Raw genomic sequence first — 21,423 nt, 5'->3', positions numbered from 1 at the left:
TATTATAACGAGATAGAGCTTAAAATTTTCGCATCCTCTTTGTTGATCAATTGCATTGATTTGCATACCACTATAAAAAAAATGGGTCTTATGGGATGCTTAAAACGCGTCGCAAAAGTAGCCAAATACGTCGCAATAGCCCTTTAACGACAGTCAGTAACGCGTCGCAACAAGGTGGTGTCGTAAATGTTTGGTCGATTATATGCGACGCTTTGAGTGCATCACAAATACTATTTACTACGGGTTTGCGACAGTAGATTACACGTCACAAATAAGTGGTCTCAGGTTTAAAAAAATAAATAAATAAATTGGGTGTCAAATGGACGCCACAACGACATTAATTTTAATAGCTTCACCAAAATTATTTCATTTGAAATTTACTATAGGTTCCAAACTAAAATAACAATCCAACCTCACTGATATTCATAATTCACAAATCCAAAAACATTTATTTGGTTTCTTTGAGAATGAAGAATGTATTTCACTTCTAGTATTTAAACAGATATACATTATCCTAAACACTTATACCATCTATAATCCTACAGGAATTATGTCACTCCAGATTAGCTTGTTGGCTCAACAACTAACTTCCTCCCCTTGACCCTGCTGGTAATTATGTCACTCCTTACAGCAGCTCTACTCTTAGTCATCTGCATAGAGGCTCAAATTAAAACGGAGGTATGCCCACCTATTGACTGGGAATTAAAAGTATCTAATTCAATGGAACTCTTACTAGTAACACATTAATGATTCAAAGTCGTCTCCTTCCCTTTGCCAGTGTAGGTTGTGTGAAGATCTCCATTGTCACCCTTATTTTCCGCATCAAATTCAAACATCAATGCCTCTGCAACAGTGCAAGAATTTAAGTTATTACAAACACAAGGTAGGCAAATAATTTGGGAAACAAAAAGAAAAAACTAAAGCTCTGCTTACCAATGGGAGGTGCAGTGTTCTTGAAATACAATTGAATATGAAAGTTAACAAGTTGAACCCCAATAAACTTGGGAAGCACTCTGAGAGGCATATCACTGCGGACAAGGAATCTGCAGTCAGAAGCACAGGATAAGCGACAAAACCATGAGAGAACACTTTCATATAAGACAAGCTATTAACAAAAAAGAGTTTCCCTTTGCAATAACAAGTGTGTCCTCCTTCTTCTATGCAAATCTTAAATAATGATACGGTGTGTGAAAATTATTTGGTACGTAGGCTTCACAACATAGGCAACCAATTTGTGCAAACCATTATACAATCAAGACCAATCTTAGAAATTCATGAGCAATCCTCCCCTCCCATGTACTTTTTGTTTTGGTAAATATATGTATTCGATGCAGTGAAATTCTTACAGGTAAATAATAGCAATCCTTATTCATTGTAGCAATACAAATCAAGATAATTAAAGCATAAAGGAAGGGGTAACTAATCAACGACTTGTGTGCATAAAGGTTCCAATGGTCTAACAAACCATTGACCTTGAAAGCTGAATGATTCTGATTTTCCTACAAGCATAAATGAAGGGGAACCATTTTTCCATTGCAGCAGCAAATTAAGACAATTAATTTGATTTTTCCTACGAGCATAACTTAGTGGAACTTTTACTAGTAACACATTAAATCAAATAAATTCTACCAACCAACCGAGATGATCTTCACATTCCACGGGTTCACAATCTTTGCTCTGACTCCACACTATCATCTTCGAATCTCATGAAAACCCCCATAACTGCATCACAAGACAACATACACAAACAACACAATCCATAACAGCTAGAATGCGCTTTCAAAAGTCACATAAAACAAATTCAGAAAGCTACAATCTCAATGACCAAGATCACAATTTCTCAATGCAATTAAAACCTTCGAACTGAAAGTTTCCACTTACTCTAATTGAAAATCTCAACAAGACAAAAACCACCACAACCCAATCCCAGTCCTCCGCCTTCAACGCCGAGGGTTTATCCCTAACCTCATAAGCAATCACCACAGGATCCCTATCCTTGCTAAACTTCTTCTGCACCTTCACGCAGTCCGACTTTGCCCTCTTCATCTGCTTCACCTTTACATCAGTGGGTATATAAACCCCATCTTCCAAAAACTCCTTCACACTGTAAATCATAATCAGACGCACTGGCACCAAAAAGAGAAATCAAAACTTCATTGACAAAGAGAACTGAAAGACCATTCCGTAATTATGAACACTGAGCGATATTTCTGTTTGGTTGTGAGAAAACGCAAAAAACAGAATCGGATTTTTCATTCATCAAAACTTTTCTCGGGAAGCAAACAGAGAGAGAGAGAGAGCATACGGCAAATGATCAGAGCATAGCTTCGCTGGAAATCGAGAGAGATAAGGGGATTTGATTTGGGGCAACTTGATTGTAGATCTGAGAAGTAGCCACTAACTTTACCTAAAGATTAAAAAATGGTGAAATTGTTATAAAAGGGTTAAAGTTTGAGAGAATAACCTTTTAATGGTAAATGCAAGGTAGATGTAAAATGCCACACTAAAACTATAGCACAGGCAGATAGCAAATAAAAGGCAGATGAATAGATGATGTTACTGATATTTTTCTCTAGTTTTCTTTCTTCTTATCTTTTTTGTTACATGAAAACAGATGGAGTGCTCTATTTATAGAGCAACTTCATACAGATGCATTAACTGCATTTTGAAACTTGTAACGCGTCTTCTGACAACATAATGCATTTTCCACTTTCATTTTCTACAAATGGAACTGTGGGCATTCATTGCCCATGAGACTTTTCAACACTCCCCCTTGGATGCCCACATATCAACATGAGTTGCCTCGTTAAAACCTTGCTTGGAAAAACCCAGTGGGAAAAAACCATAGCGAAGGAAAAAAGAGTACAACTTTTCCTGGATCGTTGATATAGTGTCAAGTATGCTTATGTTGTCTCGTTAAAACCTTGATAGGAAAAACCCAGTGGGAAAAATCCTAATCGAAGGAAAAAGAGTACAACAAGCATGTATCAGGGATGCTCCCCCTGATATGTATCTCCCCCTGATTCCGCATTCTCCAAATTTAGCTGTTTGGTAAGTCGACGTAATCCGATGCCTTGCACTAACTTCTGAAATGTGCACTTTGGTAGAGATTTGGTGAACAAGTCTGCCAGATTTTCATTTGAACGGATTTGTCTAACTTCAATAACTTTAGCCTTCTGAAGCTCATGTGCACTGAAAAACTTTGGAGATATATGTTTAGTCTTATCGCCCTTGATGAATCCTTCCTTCATTTGGGCAACACAGGCTGCATTATCTTCATGGATGACAGTTGGATTGTCTGTCTTCGAAGTTAGACCACATGAATTCCGAATATGATGGATCATTGATCTTAACCAAGAACATTCACGACTTGTTTCATGTAAAGCAAGTATTTCTGAATAATTTGAAGATGTAGCAACTAATGTTTGCTTGGTTGAGCGTCATGAGATTGATATATCTCCATTCTTAAACACATATCCAGTTTGTGAGCGGGCTTTATGCGGATCAGAGAGGAAGCCAGCATCTGCATATCCAACAAGGACCTGGTCATCTGTGGAGTTCTTTGAGTAGAAGAGACCCATGTCTGTTGTCCCACGAAGGTATCGCAATACATCTTTGATACCCTTCCAATGGCGAATTGTTGGAGCAGAGCTATACCTTGCTAACAAATTAACTGAAAAAGCTATATCTGGTCTAGTACATTGTGCTAAATACAACAAAGCACCTACTGCACTCAGATATGGTACTTCTGGACCAAGGACCAGCTCATCATCTTCTTTTGGACGAAATGGATCTTTCTTAATGTCCAAAGAACGGACGACCATTAGCGTGCTTAGTGGATAAGCATTGTCCATACCAAATCGCTTCAGAATTTTTTCAATGTAAGCTGATTGGTGGACCAAAATTCCACTAGCACAATGCTCGATCTGCAGGCCGAGACAATATTTTGTTTTTCCAAGGTCTTTCATTTCAAATTCGTTTTTAAGATATTCAGCAGTTTTATTGAGCTCTTCAGGAGTCCCAACTAGATTCATATCATCAACATATACTGCCACTATAGCGAATCCAGAATTGGATTTCTTAATGAACACACAAGGGCAAATAACATTGTTGATATACCCTTCTTTGATCAAATACTCACTGAGACGATTATACCACATTCGTCCAGATTGCTTTAGACCATACAATGATCGCCTTAATTTGATCGAGAGCATACCTTGTGGTTTATTACTTGTTTCAGGCAACTTAAGTCCTTCTGGGACTTTCATATAGATGTCAGTATCTAATTCTCCATATAGATACGCAGTGATGACATCCATAAGTCGCATGTCAAGTCTTTCTGAAACCACTAAACTTATTAAGTAACGAAACGTAATTGCGTCCATTACAGGAGAGTATGTCTCCTCATAATCAATTCCAGGTCTTTGAGAAAAACCTTGTGCAACGAGTCGTGCTTTGTATCTTGCGATCTCGTTTTTCTCATTGCGTTTCCTTGTGAATACCCATTTGTAACCTACGGGGTTTACACTAGGCGGGGTTTGGACTACTGGTCCAAAAACATTCCGTTTTTCCAAGGAATTTAATTCTGCCTGGATTGCATCTTTCCACTTAGGCCAATCCTGTCTCTGTTTGCATTCATCAACAGAGCGGGGCTCAATATCATCACTTAAGATGATTTCAGTGGCTACTGCAAATGCAAACATATCATCGATGATTATTTCATTTCGATCCCACAATTCATTTGTACATGCATAATTTATGGAGATTTCTTTACTTTCATGTACTTCTGTCTCTTCAGGGACAGATGTCTCATCAAGGACATTTTCTTTTTCTGGAAGTCCAGAATGATGAATTGTGGATGTATCATTCATTTTCTCTTCCTGAATGATTTCATTTGGATTCAGTTGTGCCTTCGACTTTCTCTTTCGAGGAGCTGAATCTTTTGAACCTTGGGGTCTACCACGCTTCAGGCGTACACCAGATGAATCATTTGCTGCCACTTTATTTTGTTCAATAGGGACATCAATTTTTGCAGGTGCATTTGCAGCTGGTATATGTGATTTTGTCACTTTCATAGCATCATTAAATGCATCTGGCATTTGATTGGCAATGCTTTGAAGATGAACGATCCTTCTCACTTCATTTTCACATTGAATGCTATGAGGATCAAAATGAGACAAGGTGGGAACAACCCATGTCAGCTCTTTCCGTTCTTCTGGAACGGTCTTTTCTCCCCCTAACGACGGGAAAATTGTCTCATCAAAGTGACAATCAGCAAAACGAGCTGTAAACATATCACCTGTCAAGGGTTCCAAATATCTAATGATAGATGGTGAATCAAAACCCAAGTAAATTCTCAGTCTACGCTGAGGTCCCATTTTAGTGCGTTGTGGCGGTGCAATAGGCACATAAACAGCACAACCAAAAACTCGTAAATGGGAAATGTTTGGCTGATGTCCAAACACGAGTTGTACTGAAGAGTATTGATGGTTGGCTATAGGTCTCAATCGAACCAATGATGCAGCATGTAAGATGGCATGTCCCCATGCAGAGACTGGCAATTTGGTTTTCATAAGAAGAGTGCGAGCTATTAACTGAAGCCGCTTGATCAATGCTTCTGCTAAACCATTTTGAGTATGGACATGAGGAACAGGGTGTTCAACATCAATGCCCAATGTCATGCAATAATCATCAAAGGTTTGAGACGTAAATTCACCAGCATTATCAAGTCGGATAGACTTAATGGGATAATCTGAGAACTGTGCTCGTAACTTAATTATTTGAGCAAGAAGTCTCGCAAAGGCTACATTCCGAGTAGACAAGAGACAAACATGTGACCATCGGGTAGATGCATCAACCAAAATCATAAAATATCGAAATGGTCCACATAATGGTTGAATAGGCCCACAAATATCCCCTTGAATTCTTTGCAGAAATGATGGGGATTCAGCATCAACCTTTAGTTGAGATGGTCTAATTACCAACTTCCCTTGAGAACAAGCTTTGCAAGGGTTATCATTTAAGGCAGCAATGTGTCTGCTCACTAATGGATGTCCATTAGAGTTGGTAATGATTCTACGCATCATGGTAGATCCTGGATGACCCAGACGGTCATACCAAAGCATGTAAACCTTTGAATCAATGAACTTCTGGTTCATGACAGTATGTGATTCAATTGTCCTTATGTATGTATAATATAATCCACTCGACATACCATGCAACTTCTCCAATATACGCTTCTGGGTATCATTGGAGGTAATGCATAGATACTCCACATTTTCTGCACTTTTTGTTTCAATGTGGTATCCATTTAGACGTATGTCTTTGAAACTCAACAAATTTCGAGTAGATCGAGTAGCATACAATGCATTCTGTATGGACAATATTGTTCCATTTGGTAACATAATCTGGGCTTTCCCTGAACCTTGAATTACATTTGAAGGTCCTAATATTGTTGTTACCCCTACTCTTGTAGGTATTAAGCTTGAGAAATACTTTCGATCACGAAGTATTGTATGTGTGGTTGCACTGTCTGCAAGACAAATATCTCCGCCATTTCTCATGTTCTGAGAATAACCACAATTTTTATCCATGCTCTCTGAGTAAGAGAATCACATGTTCTGAGAATAACCACAATTTTTATCCATGCTCTCTGAGTAAGAGAATCAGAATTAAAAGCAAGTTATAACAAGAAATTTACATGCCACTTTTATTGAATTTGAAAATACTACAAGTTCAGCATAATAAAAGTACATTAATGATTCAATCGGACCGATATACTTCATTTCCCCTTTACACAATATAGTCTGAAACATCTAGATGAGTTGTGTTCAACTGCCCTGATAAGTCAAACACTGGATCAGGTATATCCATTGGTCTAGCCTGGTCGAGAAAGTTGATCTCGACACCCTTCTCCTTGAGGGAGGCTTGATATAGATCCACTAGATGTTTTGGGGTACGACAAGTACGCGCCCAATGCCCATTGCCACCACACCTATGGCAGGCTCCTTCAGGGTTTCTAAGAGCATTATTCATATGAGCTTTGCCTTTGTGGCGATTCACATTTTTGAAGCTCGGGCCTGAATTATGCCTCGGAACCTGGTTGTGAAACTGAACTCCATGGTTCTTGCCTTTCCTATTCCATCGACCTCGCTTGTGGCCACGTCCTCGTTTATGATTATCACCACCAGAGGATGTGGCGTTCACTTCGAGGGAAGCAGCATTCACTTCTGGGAATGGTGCAGCTCCAGTAGGTCGGGAATGATGGTTTTTCATCAGGAGCTCATCATTCTGTTCAGCTACTAAGAGCACAGATATCAGCTGGTTGTACTCAGTGTAGCTTCGCGCTCTATACTGCTGCTGCAGGAGCACATTAGAGGCATGAAATGTGCTGAGAGTCTTTTCCAGCATATGCTCTTCAGTAATAATATCCCCACAGAGCTTCATCTGAGAGGTAATTCTGAACAATGCAGAATTGTATTCTGCCACTGACTTGAAGTCTTGAATCCTCAGATGAGTCCACTCATAGCGGGCCCTTGGAAGAATCACCGTTGTCTGGTGATTGTATCTATTTCTCAAGGCATTCCAGAGAGCTAACGGATCTTCAACCGTTAAGTACTCGCTCTTTAGCGCCTCATCAAGATGGCGGCGAATGAAAATCATGGCCTTTGCCCGATCTTGAGAGGATGAGTTGCTCTCTTCCCTGATGGTATCTCCAAGATTCCCTGCTTCCAAATGGATCTTGGTATCCAATACCCAGGTCAGGTAATTCTTCCCGGTAATATCCAGGGCAGCAAATTCAATCTTCGCCAAGTTCGCCATTTTCTTTTCTGAAAGAAAATGAGATGTGTAAGAACTTGCAATAATATGTATTCCTGAAGGAATGTGATGTTAGAACTTATGGTTCTTACAAATTTTTCATTTTGATCTTCAGGCCAAAATGATAAGCACTCGAAACTTCTGGCTCGAGATTTTCAGGATGAATGAGAAGGGCGATCGTACCGCACCATTCTCATTGAAATAATGTAATATAGAATGGGCGATTATTCCGCACCACTGAAGTAACAGGAAAATTAAATATGCAGAGCAGCGTGGGCGATTATACCGCACCACATAAAATTGCAATGAAATTAAACAGCAGGTAAATTCAAATATGCAGGGTAGGGTGTGCGATTATACCGCTCCACCTAAAAATTGCAGTAAAATTAAATCTGCAGTCCAAGATAGGCGATGATACCGCACCGTCTTGGATCGCAGTAAGAATAAATTTGCAGTTCAAGATGGGCGATTGTATCGCACCATCTTGGATTGCAGTAGAATTAACATAAATAAATACTGGGTTAGTAATCAATCTCTACACCAAACAAGTAATCAAAGATGTATGTAACCGATAGTTGAAGAACTAAGAGCAGGCATGGAGCAAACAATTCGTCGCGAGGGTACACGGCGCAGTTGAGGCAGAGGAAGAAGATGAACAGTAAAAACCTTAAAGGAAATATTTTTTTCTTTCTTTCGTTCGTTCGGCGAAGAGAGATGAGAGAATAATTATATATAGAGTCTCGTGCTGATAACGTGTTATAAAAGGGTTAAAGTTTGAGAGAATAACCTTTTAATGGTAGGTGCAAAGTAGATGTAAAATGCCACACTAAAACTATAGCACAGGCAGATAACAAATAAAAGGCAGATGGATAGATGATGTTACTGATATTTTTCTCTAGTTTTCTTTCTTCTTATCTTTTCTGTTACATGAAAACAGATGGAGTGCTCTATTTATAGAGCAACTTCATACAGATGCATTAACTGCATTTTGAAACTTGTAACGCGTCTTCTGACAACATAATGCATTTTCCACTTTCATTTTCTACAAATGGAACTGTGGGCATTCATTGCCCATGAGACTTTTCAACAGAAATATCTTTCTTCTAAAGATGGGGTGCGCTAAATGAAATTTTTGAAAATGTGTCGTATCAATTACACCATTTGCGACGTTACTGAAACTAGAGTTGTAAAAGTTTCATCCCAAACACCATGCGCGCTATACTATTGAGAATTTGCGATGGTTGTGTGCACTGTCGCAAATAAAGTGTCGTTAAAGGGCCTTTTTCTTGTAGTGTACAGGACTTGGTGGTGGATAACGGATGTTGTGCATATATGATGTGAATTAATTATAACCTAGAAGCCAGATTTCTGTGCAACCGTTATAGATATATGCATGTTCCAACGACTCAGAGTACATGTTTTGGGATAGTACCATCCTTCAGGAAGGGCCTACCATTTACTTTCCTCTCTTGTCCTTGATAAAACTATCAACAAATTTTTTTGTGGTTATCCACATTAAGATGGACTGAGTCAGTAACTTATTCGTGATGATAATAAATTACTTGAAACGGTAATTTTTATTCGGCATCTTAGAAAATTATACATATACTAAGACTCAGTTTTCTAGCATTGTTCATTAACAGTGAACATACGGAAATGCCCTTGGTTTCTTATTTGTTAGTTGTGTTGTTCCCATTCTCCTACAGTAAATTGACTATTTTGTCCATGAACACCACGCATTGATCGTCGTTTATCTCGATGGTTCCATTAAGTGTTCTAAAACGCGGCCTAGGCGGCTGCCTAGGCACTGGGCGGTGGTTCACCGCAACGATTAAACCAAAATCGTTGAAGAAATCAGAAAAGGTATTAGGCGGCACCTAGACGGGTACTAGGCGGGCTAGGCGGCCTCAGCGGCCTCAGTGACCGCCTAGGCAGCTTTGATGGTTAGTCAACGTCATTCTTTTGCTGTGGTAATGAAGTTGGACGACTGGGCGACCATCCCAACATTTCGATCTGCAGAAAACAAAGACGATTTGGCTAGGATGAGACGATTTGGTTGGGATAAGAGCGATAAACATCGATCTGCAATTAAAGAGTAGTGGATCTGCAATTGCAAGGTAAAAAAGAAGGACGGCTTGGCTTGGGGGGGGGGGGAGAGTGAGAGAGAGATAGGTATTTGCAATTGCAGATAACCAAATGAGGCAGCTGTGGTTGAATAATTAGAGTTAGGTTTTTTTTTTTCTTTTTTAAATGGAGAGGAAGATGAAGGAGCAACCTGAGGTTGGGAGCCCAAAGTGGGCTAAAGGTCTAACAACACATCATTGGCTCCAGCATCCCATATCCTATCTCCCTCTGGGCTTAGCTACTAAGTGTTTTGCGGTTGGGCTCTCCCCATTGAGTTTCTTTAAAAACTAGGGAATAAACATTGTTTCTTATTAATAAGAAAACAAAGCCCAATTCATTTTTAATGAAGAACAAAGGCCCAACAATGATTAAAATAAATAGACTAACTAAATGTTACAAAATCAACATAAAAAATCCTAAAATTTTACACATATACTTAAATCCGTCTTGACCTCCTAGGCGCCCGCTAGGCGCTAGACCTCAGCCCGCCATCCGACTAGCGCCTAACATTTTTTATAACCGTTCCATTCCATCTTCTTCACTTTACCTTTTAGTTTCGTTTTGTATCCCTCACAAATCTCTGCTTCTGTCCGTCTTCATGTTGCTCTCTTCCTCTCAAATCCTTTGTTGTTTTTTCTCACAGAATAGTCACCAGTAAACTAGGTTTTCGTTTGTTTGCGGATTTTGTTTCCAGTCTCCTTTTTCAAAATAGTCCTGTATATATGTCGACGTTTTGTCGAAGCTGACCAAAACGTTTGGTCGAAACTTACAAAGTTGGTTTCGAACATTTTATCCTCATCTAGCAATCGTTGGCACAAGAATGTCAGGGTATTGGTCTCTATATTTGCTGGCGATCCTGGAGTTGGGACCAGCTTTCTTACAAATTGTTAGCCGGCTCTGAGCGCAGCGTCCTTTGAAATTATTGTCTGAAAATTGTATTGAGCTTAGGTATATTCTAAAACAACTGTGTGTAATTTTCTGTTTTAAATTTGTGTTCGTTTGAAAGAAACCCTAACAATTTGTTTTGTGTTGATTTGTAGCGGTTTGTTGAGAATTTGCCAGCTAAAACGTTTGGCTTCCTCCGCTGACAAGTCTGAGAATTTGCAGGAGCTGGAACACTACTGTTGGTTTGGGTATGCTCTCCCTGCCTTCAGCTTTTTCCAATTCTATATGCATTTTTTATTTAGATCGGTGGAGTTTGTGTTTTTGTTTTTTGTATTTAATTTTGTGTAATTTTATTTGGATGGAAGGTTTGATCAGATTACATTCTTATTTAGAATTGATAGTTGTTGTTCAATTGATGGGGATATTAGAATATTGATATTTAATTTTGGTGTTTGATAAACTGTTGGGGTCCCGTTGGTTGCATTATAGCTTGCACCATTTTTACAACGTCTACATAACGGGCAAATCTGTATGTATTTTTTCTCTGATTAAATGTTTTTGGTTTCAGTTTTGTAAGCATTCATATTTTACTAATTGTCTAAGAGCTTCCATGGGATCTGGCCTATGTTGTTACTTCGCGGTTACCTCCGTTGGGGTTGAAAAAACCACAAACGCAATGTAAGTCTGAAAATTAATCAAAAAGTTGTAGAAATTTTGATCTTTTTTTTATCATAAGGGTTTTTAACAATTCGGAATACGTTTGCATTGTTATCCAATCTCATGTTCTAGCAATGCTTATAAAGATGACTGTTAGTTTATCAAAGAAGGACTCTAGAATGGTAGAAAACACAAAGGGTTTGCAAGAATTGAGTTTTATCTGTTTTGTTTCATTGAATATAGATAGGAATTCAGAATTCAAAGAATGATAGAAATTCTTACATTTTGCTCCAAAAGTTGCAATTTCAATCCTACATCGACAAATTTCTCGGATGGCCACTGACTAGAGCTTGACATTCAGATTCAATGGCTAGATTGGCAACAAATTTATTGGGAAATGCATCTTCCAAGGTATGCCTCTGGAGCAGATTTAAAGGTAGGAATTTTTAATTTTTTCGTGAAATCAATGTTTTGTCGTGGAAGGAGTTTATAATAGATTGGTTGGACAAGTACATAGTGTTTGTTTGGTTGAATGTAGAAAGGAATTGGAAGAATTATGAAAATACTTGCATTTTGTTGCAGGAGTTGGAACTTCAACGCTGCATGGAGGAAATTGTCATATGTTCGGTGGCCAGAGCTTGACGTTGGCAACAAATCTACTCGCAAATGCATATTCAAAAGTATGCTTTTTTGTTGTTTCTTGGTGAAAGATTGATTAGCGTTGATTGCTATTGTTTTTTCATGGTTGATTGAGCATTTTTGTTGTATGAAACTATAAAGAACAGTTGCCTAGATGCTGAGTTTTTTTTTCATTTCTTGATGCATTTGTGTTGATCAGGCACGGATGGACCGGTCGATACGAATTGCATATGTGGGACAATAGTTGCAACAAAGAAGGGCAGAGCGGGAAGGCAAGGCAAGGTTTGTCAAGAAAACACAATGATGTTTTTAATTACAAGAAATGTGCATTTTTTGTCCAGTCAAATTCTGCTTTTGTTCTGACTATTTTCCATACTATATGCTGATTTTATTTTTTAATTTTTGGTTTTTCTTTGATTGGCTGGGGAATTAAAATCAAATGATGAATCTTTGGGTAAGCATTTTTTCACATATAATTTGGCTGACCATTTTAACGGTCAAACCATGTTGTTTTAGTTCATGCTACTGATCATGCATTCACTAGATTTATATATACAACAGCATTTAAATGCTAATCGATTACTAACATAATGCGGTCTTTACAGGAAAAGCAGTGGATTCTCAAGAGGGGCTTCAATGTACAGAAGAATTACAAGGTCTTATTAGTTATTCATAATTTTATAAAATAATTTAGATAAAATATCGATGAGAAATAAGATATATACCAAATAAAAATCTCTAAAATCTCTTTGTTTTGTTTCTTCTCTGTGTAGCAGACGTCATCAACATGGAAAATGGCTAGCCAGGATTGGAAAGGTTGCGGGAAATAAGGATCTTTATCTTGGGACATTCAGTCAGTGATTTTTCAAACTTTATTTGCGTTTTTTAGTATCTAAACAATTTCCAAATATTTTTAATATAATCAGTGAAACCACAATTTCATGTCCTAGCTAGCTACTAGGATGCTTGGTTTTTGTATGATTCCAATTATTTGAGGTATCTGGGTAAAGTTTTGTTCAAAGTAGGAAAATCAATTTAAACTCAAGCTTCTTTACAAGCTTGAGGAGAGATTTTAGTCTTATAATGATTAATAATTAAGAGACAATTAGGGTAATACATGTAGTACACATATTGCTAACTATGCTAGACCAAAAGTATCATCATTACTGCTTAAACATACCAATCAGTCTACATTCTGTGAACACTTATGACGACTGAGGGGTTAACCCTCAATTGCAATCTCATTTGTAAAGCTTTTGCTATCTCAACTGATACACACGTGTAATTTTGTGTTTACACCAAGGTTGAAGCTAGGCGCTAGTCGGGCGACGAGTTGAGGCCTAGCACCTAGATGGCTAGGGGGGGTTTACATGGGCGCCTAGGCGGGTGGCTAGACGGATTTAACTAAATCCATTATATTTCATGTAAACAAGTGTCTGTTTATACTTAAAATATATATAATTTCATCATAAACTACAAAATAGAATGATATATATATATATATTATGAAGTATTGGAACATACTGAAAACATGGGGAACAAACATATAATGTGTGCTCATTTAAGTATTCAACAAGTCTCTTACAATTTATTGAAAAAAAATAAAATGCAAAATGAAAGTTATCTATTTTCTGCCTAAGTGAGTCACAACCTAGGCAGGTGCCTAGGTGGGTGCCTCAGCAGGTGTAGGTGTCATTTCTTAATCTTCAAACGCCTAGACATTAATCAGGGTGGTGGTCAGCCGCTTGGCACTTAGGCCAATGCTAGGCGGAGATTTTTAGAACAGTGGTTTACACCATACTAAACAATAGTTTTTTTCATATGTTTAATCAAACTATTATCTAATGTACATTTAGGTGAGACAAACTCGCAAAAAATTGATGACATCCTATAGAATTGCCAGAAGAAGGTCATTTCACTCATGCAAAACTTGACTTCTTTCTCGCAGAATAACACTTATTTTGTTCATAATATAATTCTATTGTGATACAATTTTGTTTCATGTATTTCAATCCTTTTCTTTTCCCTTGCCCAGGATACCTCCTTTAAACAACTTTTCCCATTCTACTATAACATAGCATTTACATCTTCTAAACATAATCTTTCTAGCAATTTTAAACCCGGAGCACCGCGCGGGCTTTCCTTTCTAGTGTGAACTAAAAGGGGCCAGTTTGGGTAGATTTTGGGTTTTTTTTTATTTTTTTATTTTACAAAGAAAACATATGATAAAATTCATCTATGAAGCAAAAAGATTATGAATATAAGCAGACGTTGCACATGAAGGAACATTGGACTACCAGTAATATATATGCATCGTGATATGCACTAAAGTTAGCTAGGAGATCAACTACACAGTTGCCTTCGCGAAAAATATGGGAAACAAAAACATGCATATGCCTAATCTGCCACAAGCAATTGCTCCAATCAACACGCAAATACCAAGAAATAATAGAACTAGGAGAGTTTAGCTTCAAGGATATTTTGATAGATTTTCATTTTCTGGACTTGCCACTAACGGACCCAAATAAAACTTGGCTTAGTACCTTATAAATAATGTTGTAATGTTGTAGCCTGCCCAAAAATGAAAACAAAACTATTATAGTGTGACCGTCTAGATTTAATTACAACCGTAGCTCATATGGAGGTTTGATCAATTAGTCAGGACAATGCGCATGCCCTTTGCAAGTGGTGGAACGTCCGAATAGATAGATCTTCGACCAACTGTGTCCAACTTAAAAAATAAAAATAAAAAATTCCCTCTCCTTATTCTCATAATAAAATAAATTAAAAAAAGTGTGCATGTACAAATCCGAGCATTTTCTGGACTTGCCACTAACGGACCCAAAATAAAACTTGGTTTAATACCTTATAAATAATGTTGTAGCCTACCCAAAAATGAAAACAAAAATATTATAATGTGACCATGTAGGTTTAATTACAACAGTAACTCATATGGAGGTTTGATTAATTGGTTAGGACAATGCGCAAACCCCTTGTAAGTGATAAAATGTCCGAATAGATAGGTCTTCGACCAACTGTGTCGAACTTAGAAAAAAATTCCCTCTCCTTAGTCTGCCTTAGAGTTGAAATATCATTTATAAAAAATATAAAATAAAAAAGTGTGCATATACGAATCCGAGTTCAAATCCCCTTGTACAGGTTTTATTAGTTTAAAATACCGTTTGGTTATGTGAAAAGAAAAAAATACAACCTTAACAATTCACAAATCTCTCTCACTTTGATCTCCGACAATTAACGATAGAAGTGGTCCCTGAATTTGTTCACCGTAAATCATTTTTATTATTCCGTGAAAAACCTACCAATATCCTCGTTAAGTAGAGTGGTTAGTTTGACAAAAATACTCTTAAAAAGGTGGTCACGTAACTATTCACGCAGTTGTTCACGCGATAATTTAATGATAATATTGACAAAATTTTCACGAAAAAAGTAATATGATTTAGCGTAAATTATTTGTTTGTTGGCCTGGCCGGCCAATGTACCCAAAAAAATGTTGTAGAAAAAACACTTTTAGTTATTTGAATTCTTTCATACATTTTCAAAAATGCTTCTACTCATGCGTTTAAACGCGACTCAAACTACAGCTAGCACAACTCTTTTGGCACAACCTCGTGAAACTTGAGTTGTAACTGGCGATAATGTAAACCTACATCAAAATCATTGTGATCAGGAATGTAGGTGTTGGCATGTCACGCCCTGGATCCGGAGCTGCTGAAAGATTTAACTTGCGTTTGGTGCGCGAATAAAGAAAATAAATAAAAAACAAAATTAAACTTTTGATAAATAACTTCAATATTGTTACTGGGTGTACAAAAATATAAAAATTCTGAAATCTCTCGTTCAACACAACCTCACCTCTACACATCGTTAATCTTGTATCGACACTACTACAAAAGTGACTTATTGTGTCGGTGGTTGGTGTCGGTTTTATATAAAATATTAGCAGATAAGACATTTCTGACACCCTTCTTACATAGTGTCGGAATTATTGTTAGCTATAAGCAACATAAATTGTCGATGTTGTTTATAACCGACATAGCTTTTAATATTTTTAAATGGTGGTGTCGTATAAAAAGAAAACCATGTCGCTTTCAACCGACATAAAGTTAGTGTTGGTAAAAATGAAACTCATGTCGCTTCTACCCAACACTAATAAATATTTTTTCAATATTTTAAAACTTCCTGTCGATTGTAGCCGACATGTTGGTGTTTCTATTTTTTTAAATACTTATCTCGCATGACAAAATTTTGGGCGGGATATTTCCCCCCATATTTTTAAATGAAAAAGAGGATGTCAATCCCCCTTTTTCAAGAGGATCTCTCCCTTCTTCCAAGCACACCCTAAAACCGTAGCTCCTTTCTTCACATTTTCTCAAACCCTAACCTACGTTTCTGCAAACCAAACCTTAATCTTCCATCATCAACCCATAAGACCTCGCAGCCATGGATTTACTGCATCACTAGAAGGGTAGCATCACCGATCTTGGTGCCGACGCACTCAGAGGTAAACTTCTCACCCTCCCTTGCTGATTCATGCACTCAGGTTCACGGATTGAAAATACCATACAAGAAAAAAATCTTCAACTCCTCATGCTTGTGTTGTTTCTTTTGCAAGGACCTGAGATCTATTAAAAAAATAAAAAAATAAAATAAAAAAAATAAAAAAGATGATGCAACCACTGGTACAGCCCAAAATCGCATCTCAAGGAGAAACCACCACATAGTTGTCTCCGTTATAGATTCGTCCTTTAAAGGTATAACAACAAAATCTATTCTAATTGTATGATTTGGTGGTGAAAAGGTAGGAAGAATTAGTGGAACTCATGATGCATTTACAACCTTCCACGTAGCTATTAATATGTGAATGCTAAGCAGCCTAATGCATGACTCACTAAAGCTATAATCTCCATTGAGCTCCTCTTTTATGTTCTTGTTCAATAAGATCAGCAATGCAAAAATCCATATAAAAGTTCATGCATGTTCATTTTGGATCTCAAGAGCAAGAACACTGGAAATCGCAGATCCATAATTTTTGAAAGGTATAAAACCTTAGTTTAATCTATAGAGATTAAAGCCCTAATGTTGAAGTAATAAAATATTGGAGCACTGATTTGATTGCAAGCATGGCAGCATGGAGCTGCTAGTATTATATATGGCAACATGGAGCTACAGAATATGTGGTCTTGGACGACGGCAAGCACGGGAAAGCATCATGGCAGCTGCTACTATTATATGCAAGCATGGAGCTCTGATTAGTATTATATGTAATTGTTAGTTTTTTATCTTCATCTTGTAACCGGTTCTATAATAGCTCCTATATATGTGTTATTTGTACTTCCTTATTTATATGAAATAGAATGCATTTAACAAGAAATTCTACACCCAAAACCCCCAGTTGAATTCTTGAATAAATTGAATCTGTGAAGTTTGCATCTCATGTACCATATGTGTAAGAATGCATGATAATTATTTTATTTATCGAGATGTTGGGTAATATCGGTTAGGACCGACAATAGATTGAGTATTTTATTTGTTAGCTACTAGTTGACGTCGGTTATGACGGCCATCATGTTAGAACATCATGTCGCTTTTAGCCGACGTCATAGTGGGTGTCGCTTTTAACTGACGCTGAGTCACGGTGGATTAAGCGCACAAACCGACATCGAAGCCCTTTCGTGATGCTAGCAATGGTGTCGCTATTCCAATCCGACATTGCATAGTTTTATGTTGGATTTTTATCAAATTTCCGACAGAAATTGGAGTTCTTGTCGGTTTTTGGTTCACAGTGATAGCCTCTTTTGTAATAGTGCGAACCTATAAAGTCTAAAATGCATAGGGCACAAAAGTCTTACCAAGGATAATTGTCAAGGCTAATATATAAATATATGGACACACATATATATAAACTAACACATTGCATGGCTGCATGCAACATGATAAAGAAGGAAAAGATTGAGGAATGAGGTGAATAAATTTGAGAAGGGTAGAAGCCATTTATAGGAGACATGAGTTATACCAATCCTATCTAGCTACCATCAATGATAGAGGAAACTCTAACAACTAAGAGTCCGTGTAGTTCAATGGATAATGGTTTGTATAGGTTAGTCACAAGCTGGAGGTGTCATAAACATAGGTTACCTGAGTCATCAAATTGTAGGTACATGCAGGTGTCGAAAATTATGACACCTCCTGTCATATGAAGACACAGAGGTAATACAAGAGGTGTCTATATAGTACAGCATGAGATGATATCTGCAACTTCTCACAAGCAAGAAAAGAAAACAACATGTCATGCAATTAAAAACGACATGGCATATTCTTAGGATATATATATGTAATATTAATCACAATACTTTTAAATTATATCTGGCAAGTAAACAGTATAAGAGTATATATATGTTCTAAAATACGGGTCTTCACATGATAATTATCGAATTCTTATTTATTAGACTAATGAATAATTAGTCATGGATTTTTATTTTCAGTAACAATTAGTCATGATTTTGTGTGCACCACAAGGCCATGATTTTGCAATTGACCTGATTATTAGGGAGAGGAAAGAGAGGGGACGAAGTGAGACAATAACTTTGTATGACATAGATTGAAAAGAGTACTAAAAGCTTTATTATAGACAGTTGTGGATGAAGATGAACAAATATCCTGTGGGGACATACTGATCCGCAATCCACCTATTTCCATGGATTTAAAAACTACGAAAAAAATAAATATAAGAAATAACTTTCATGGTTGATGATTGTCGTGGGGACCAAGTTTTATATTCCCGAGTTGTCTTTTTCAAATGATACCTTTTTTGAATAATGAGTAAAACTCTACCGTTCCGTTGAAATTTTAATAATAAAAACTACATAATAGGATAGTAAACATACAAAATAAAAAAAAACATTCCACATGTTAAAAAACTACACCAAAAAAAAAGTCGTGGGCAATGATTATAGTCTTGGGAAATTTTTTTACGTTCTCATGTTGTCCTTTTCAAATCATAAATAAAAGTTCTTTTGTTCCGTCGAGGTTCTTTCAGAAGAAAGAAACTACAAAAAGTAAGAGTAAGCACATATAAAAGATGAACATGTTGTATATCTAACAAGAAAGGTAGCCAATTACATGAATTAGTACTTGGTAGAAAGGGAGGGGAATACAATTGGAGAAAAGGGAAAAACAGGGGGGAAATAGAACAGAGTATTCCATCTATGGAAAATATGATAAAATTATGGTCTTAAACCTATCCTGAATCCTGAGTACTGAAATTGAAAAAACCCTAATTCTGTTAACAAGAACTAGGGTTTTCTTTGTTCTGTTGTGCTGTGATTTATGCGGCTGCAATTCTCTCGAAGTGTCCAAGCCGATTATCTGCAAGTCTTGAGCTGTAGGCAGATTTTTTGTACTCAAACCATGTAAACTCCTTGTACATGCTTTCCTCCTCTGCATTCATGACAGATTGCAATGGAGCTATTTTCTCACTCAAGGGTGGTCCCCCAAAATAAATCATTGACACTCTTGATTTTAAACCATTTGCCAAAACCCTGTGCCTCACACTTTCAAACCTCCCATTAGTCAAAACCTGCAAATTCACCAAAAACCCTATGAGTTAAGGATAATACTTCCCTCCTTCCCAAAAAATAGAACAAAGCAGGGAGACTTTTCTACTTTTTATTTACTTCTCACAGGGTTTATTTTTTTGTGATGGGCAGAAAAGCAAATAGCAATCATTAAGAACCCAATAAAAAAAAAAAGAAAAAAAAAAGCACGGTATTCATATCTTATCCATGGTAATAGGAAATTGACAGAAAAATAGGACTCTTTCTCTAAAGGAACTGATTGGGATCTTTGTAATTATTATTAAAACAGTAGCTGTTAGCAAAAGTAAAAATAAAAAAATAATCAAAGAAATGAATTAGGAAAGCCTCATTAGGAAGCGACTTTCACACACGTTTTTCTCATTCTAAAAGTGACAAGGAATGTGCGAATATCAAATTTTCAAGTGAATCTACTGTAACAGTAGTAGTACCTGTAAAGAGTCACCAACATTGATAAAGAAGGAGTTCTGATCAGGTGGGACTGAAATCCAACTCCCATCTCTCAAAGAAATTTGGAGGCCAGATGTATTGTTGGATCTTAGCACAGAAATGATTTGTGGGTCTGTGTGCTCTCCAAATCCAATCACATTTCTGGCACTGGCACTACTCAAACCTTGAAGCTCTGGGCATGGTGGGTAGTGATTGAGCCTGAAACAAGAATCGCTCTGTTCATCCATCAAAAGCTTACTGAAAACATTCCTTGGTTGAATCTTCAATCCTTCAGACATCAGCTCAAGAATCTCACAGGTCATTTTCTTCACAGCTGATATGTAATCATTCAAAGCAGAACTGCAATTCCAACAATAAAAAAAGAAAAATATAAGATAAAAGAAATTTTATTAAGAGCTTATCATTTAAAAGGAAAAATGGTCGCCGCACACCATCGTTTATTTCTGCTTAGTACCATAACAAAAATGGGATTGTGCCGGGAGGAAAAAGGGGTGTACAAAAATTATTTCCCTATTAGAAAAGATCAAAACTTTTGAATTAAATTCAAGTGAAGATTGAATAACATACCAAAACTCTTCTGCGTTATTTCCAAAAACTGATAGAAACCTTTGGGAAATGGATTCTGTATTGGTTGTGAGAAGGAGGTACTCAACCCAACCAACATCACCATTCTTCCCAATATGCTTGTTCCCATATCCTAATGGATTAGGAGGCCCTGACTTTTCCTTCTCAGAAAGTGGGAGGGAGAAGAATTTGATGGCCTCAGATTCCAATCTTGTGATGAAGTCCATTGGAACACCATGGTTGATGATCTTGAAGAAACCATACTCCTCACAGGCATTGACAATGAGTTGCTTGGAGTCTGGTTTTGTGAGGTCTACCAGAGGAATCCCAGAAAATAATTTGGAGACTTTGGTGCTGGTTCTAGGATAAGAAAAATGATCACTGGCTGATTTGGTCACAAACACCATTGTTACTTGTTATCAATATGTTTTATCTTATGTGTCTAAACGGAGGGAGGAAAGAGAGAGTGAGAAGGGGTTGAAAGATAAGAATTCTAGAGAAGAAGATCGGGGAACATTGGTGAGGTGATGGATGATAGGATTTTAATGAGAACAAAGTTGATATGGCTTGAGTGAGAGGGCTCTTGGGAGTTAATTGGCTTTAGGTTCTTGGCTATTTATAGGGAAACATAGAGAAAGGGCTTGGAACCTTCATGTGGTAAGCACTTTAGATA

The 21,423-nt window shown here is 37.2% G+C and overlaps 3 protein-coding genes and 1 long non-coding RNA gene across 16 annotated transcripts; 1 reads left to right on the top strand and 3 right to left on the bottom strand.

Moving 5' to 3' along the window:
* Positions 1–355: 355 nt before the first annotated feature.
* On the bottom strand, positions 356–2,431 carry LOC137729922 (uncharacterized). 3 transcript variants are annotated; one of them, XR_011068055.1, is made up of 5 exons: positions 2,306–2,431; positions 1,638–2,126; positions 934–1,043; positions 734–844; positions 356–650 (listed from the first exon to the last, which is right to left on the bottom strand). It is a non-coding gene; the product is annotated as an uncharacterized lncRNA (long non-coding RNA). The 3 variants fall into 3 exon arrangements; XR_011068056.1 differs by having other exon boundaries at positions 356–844; positions 1,638–1,722; positions 1,882–2,126; XR_011068054.1 differs by having other exon boundaries at positions 356–844.
* A 4,361-nt stretch (positions 2,432–6,792) lies between these two features.
* LOC137728409 (uncharacterized) lies at positions 6,793–7,821 on the bottom strand. The gene is made up of 3 exons (XM_068467205.1): positions 7,756–7,821; positions 7,228–7,554; positions 6,793–7,098 (listed from the first exon to the last, which is right to left on the bottom strand). The coding sequence occupies exons 1-3, from the start codon at positions 7,819–7,821 to the stop codon at positions 6,793–6,795; spliced, it is 699 nt and encodes a 232-aa protein (XP_068323306.1).
* Positions 7,822–10,496: 2,675 nt separating this feature from the next.
* LOC137729816 (uncharacterized) lies at positions 10,497–13,570 on the top strand. Of its 11 annotated transcripts, XM_068468857.1 has the most exons (9): positions 10,497–10,890; positions 10,983–11,075; positions 11,396–11,505; positions 11,846–11,895; positions 12,067–12,164; positions 12,323–12,405; positions 12,729–12,779; positions 12,897–12,939; positions 13,427–13,570. In XM_068468857.1, exons 4-9 carry the CDS (start codon positions 11,882–11,884, stop codon positions 13,429–13,431), a joined length of 294 nt encoding a protein of 97 aa, XP_068324958.1. In that variant the 5' UTR covers positions 10,497–10,890; positions 10,983–11,075; positions 11,396–11,505; positions 11,846–11,881; the 3' UTR covers positions 13,432–13,570. The 11 variants fall into 11 exon arrangements, 7 of the variants coding, with proteins under 7 accessions (XP_068324958.1, XP_068324959.1, XP_068324957.1 ...); XR_011068037.1 differs by lacking the exon at positions 13,427–13,570 and having other exon boundaries at positions 11,846–11,920; positions 12,738–12,779; positions 12,900–13,191; XR_011068038.1 differs by lacking the exon at positions 13,427–13,570 and having other exon boundaries at positions 11,846–11,920; positions 12,323–12,577; positions 12,900–13,191.
* Positions 13,571–19,214: 5,644 nt separating this feature from the next.
* LOC137728894 (gibberellin 2-beta-dioxygenase 1-like) lies at positions 19,215–21,423 on the bottom strand. The gene is made up of 3 exons (XM_068467687.1): positions 20,754–21,423; positions 20,168–20,525; positions 19,215–19,720 (listed from the first exon to the last, which is right to left on the bottom strand). The coding sequence occupies exons 1-3, from the start codon at positions 21,155–21,157 to the stop codon at positions 19,469–19,471; spliced, it is 1,014 nt and encodes a 337-aa protein (XP_068323788.1). The 5' UTR covers positions 21,158–21,423; the 3' UTR covers positions 19,215–19,468.

This window comes from Pyrus communis, chromosome 3 (genome assembly GCF_963583255.1).
Source record: "Pyrus communis chromosome 3, drPyrComm1.1, whole genome shotgun sequence".
Taxonomy (NCBI): Eukaryota; Viridiplantae; Streptophyta; class Magnoliopsida; order Rosales; family Rosaceae; genus Pyrus; species Pyrus communis.
The sequence above is the reverse complement of the archived record's forward strand: the minus strand, read 5'-3'. Positions and strand labels throughout refer to the sequence as shown.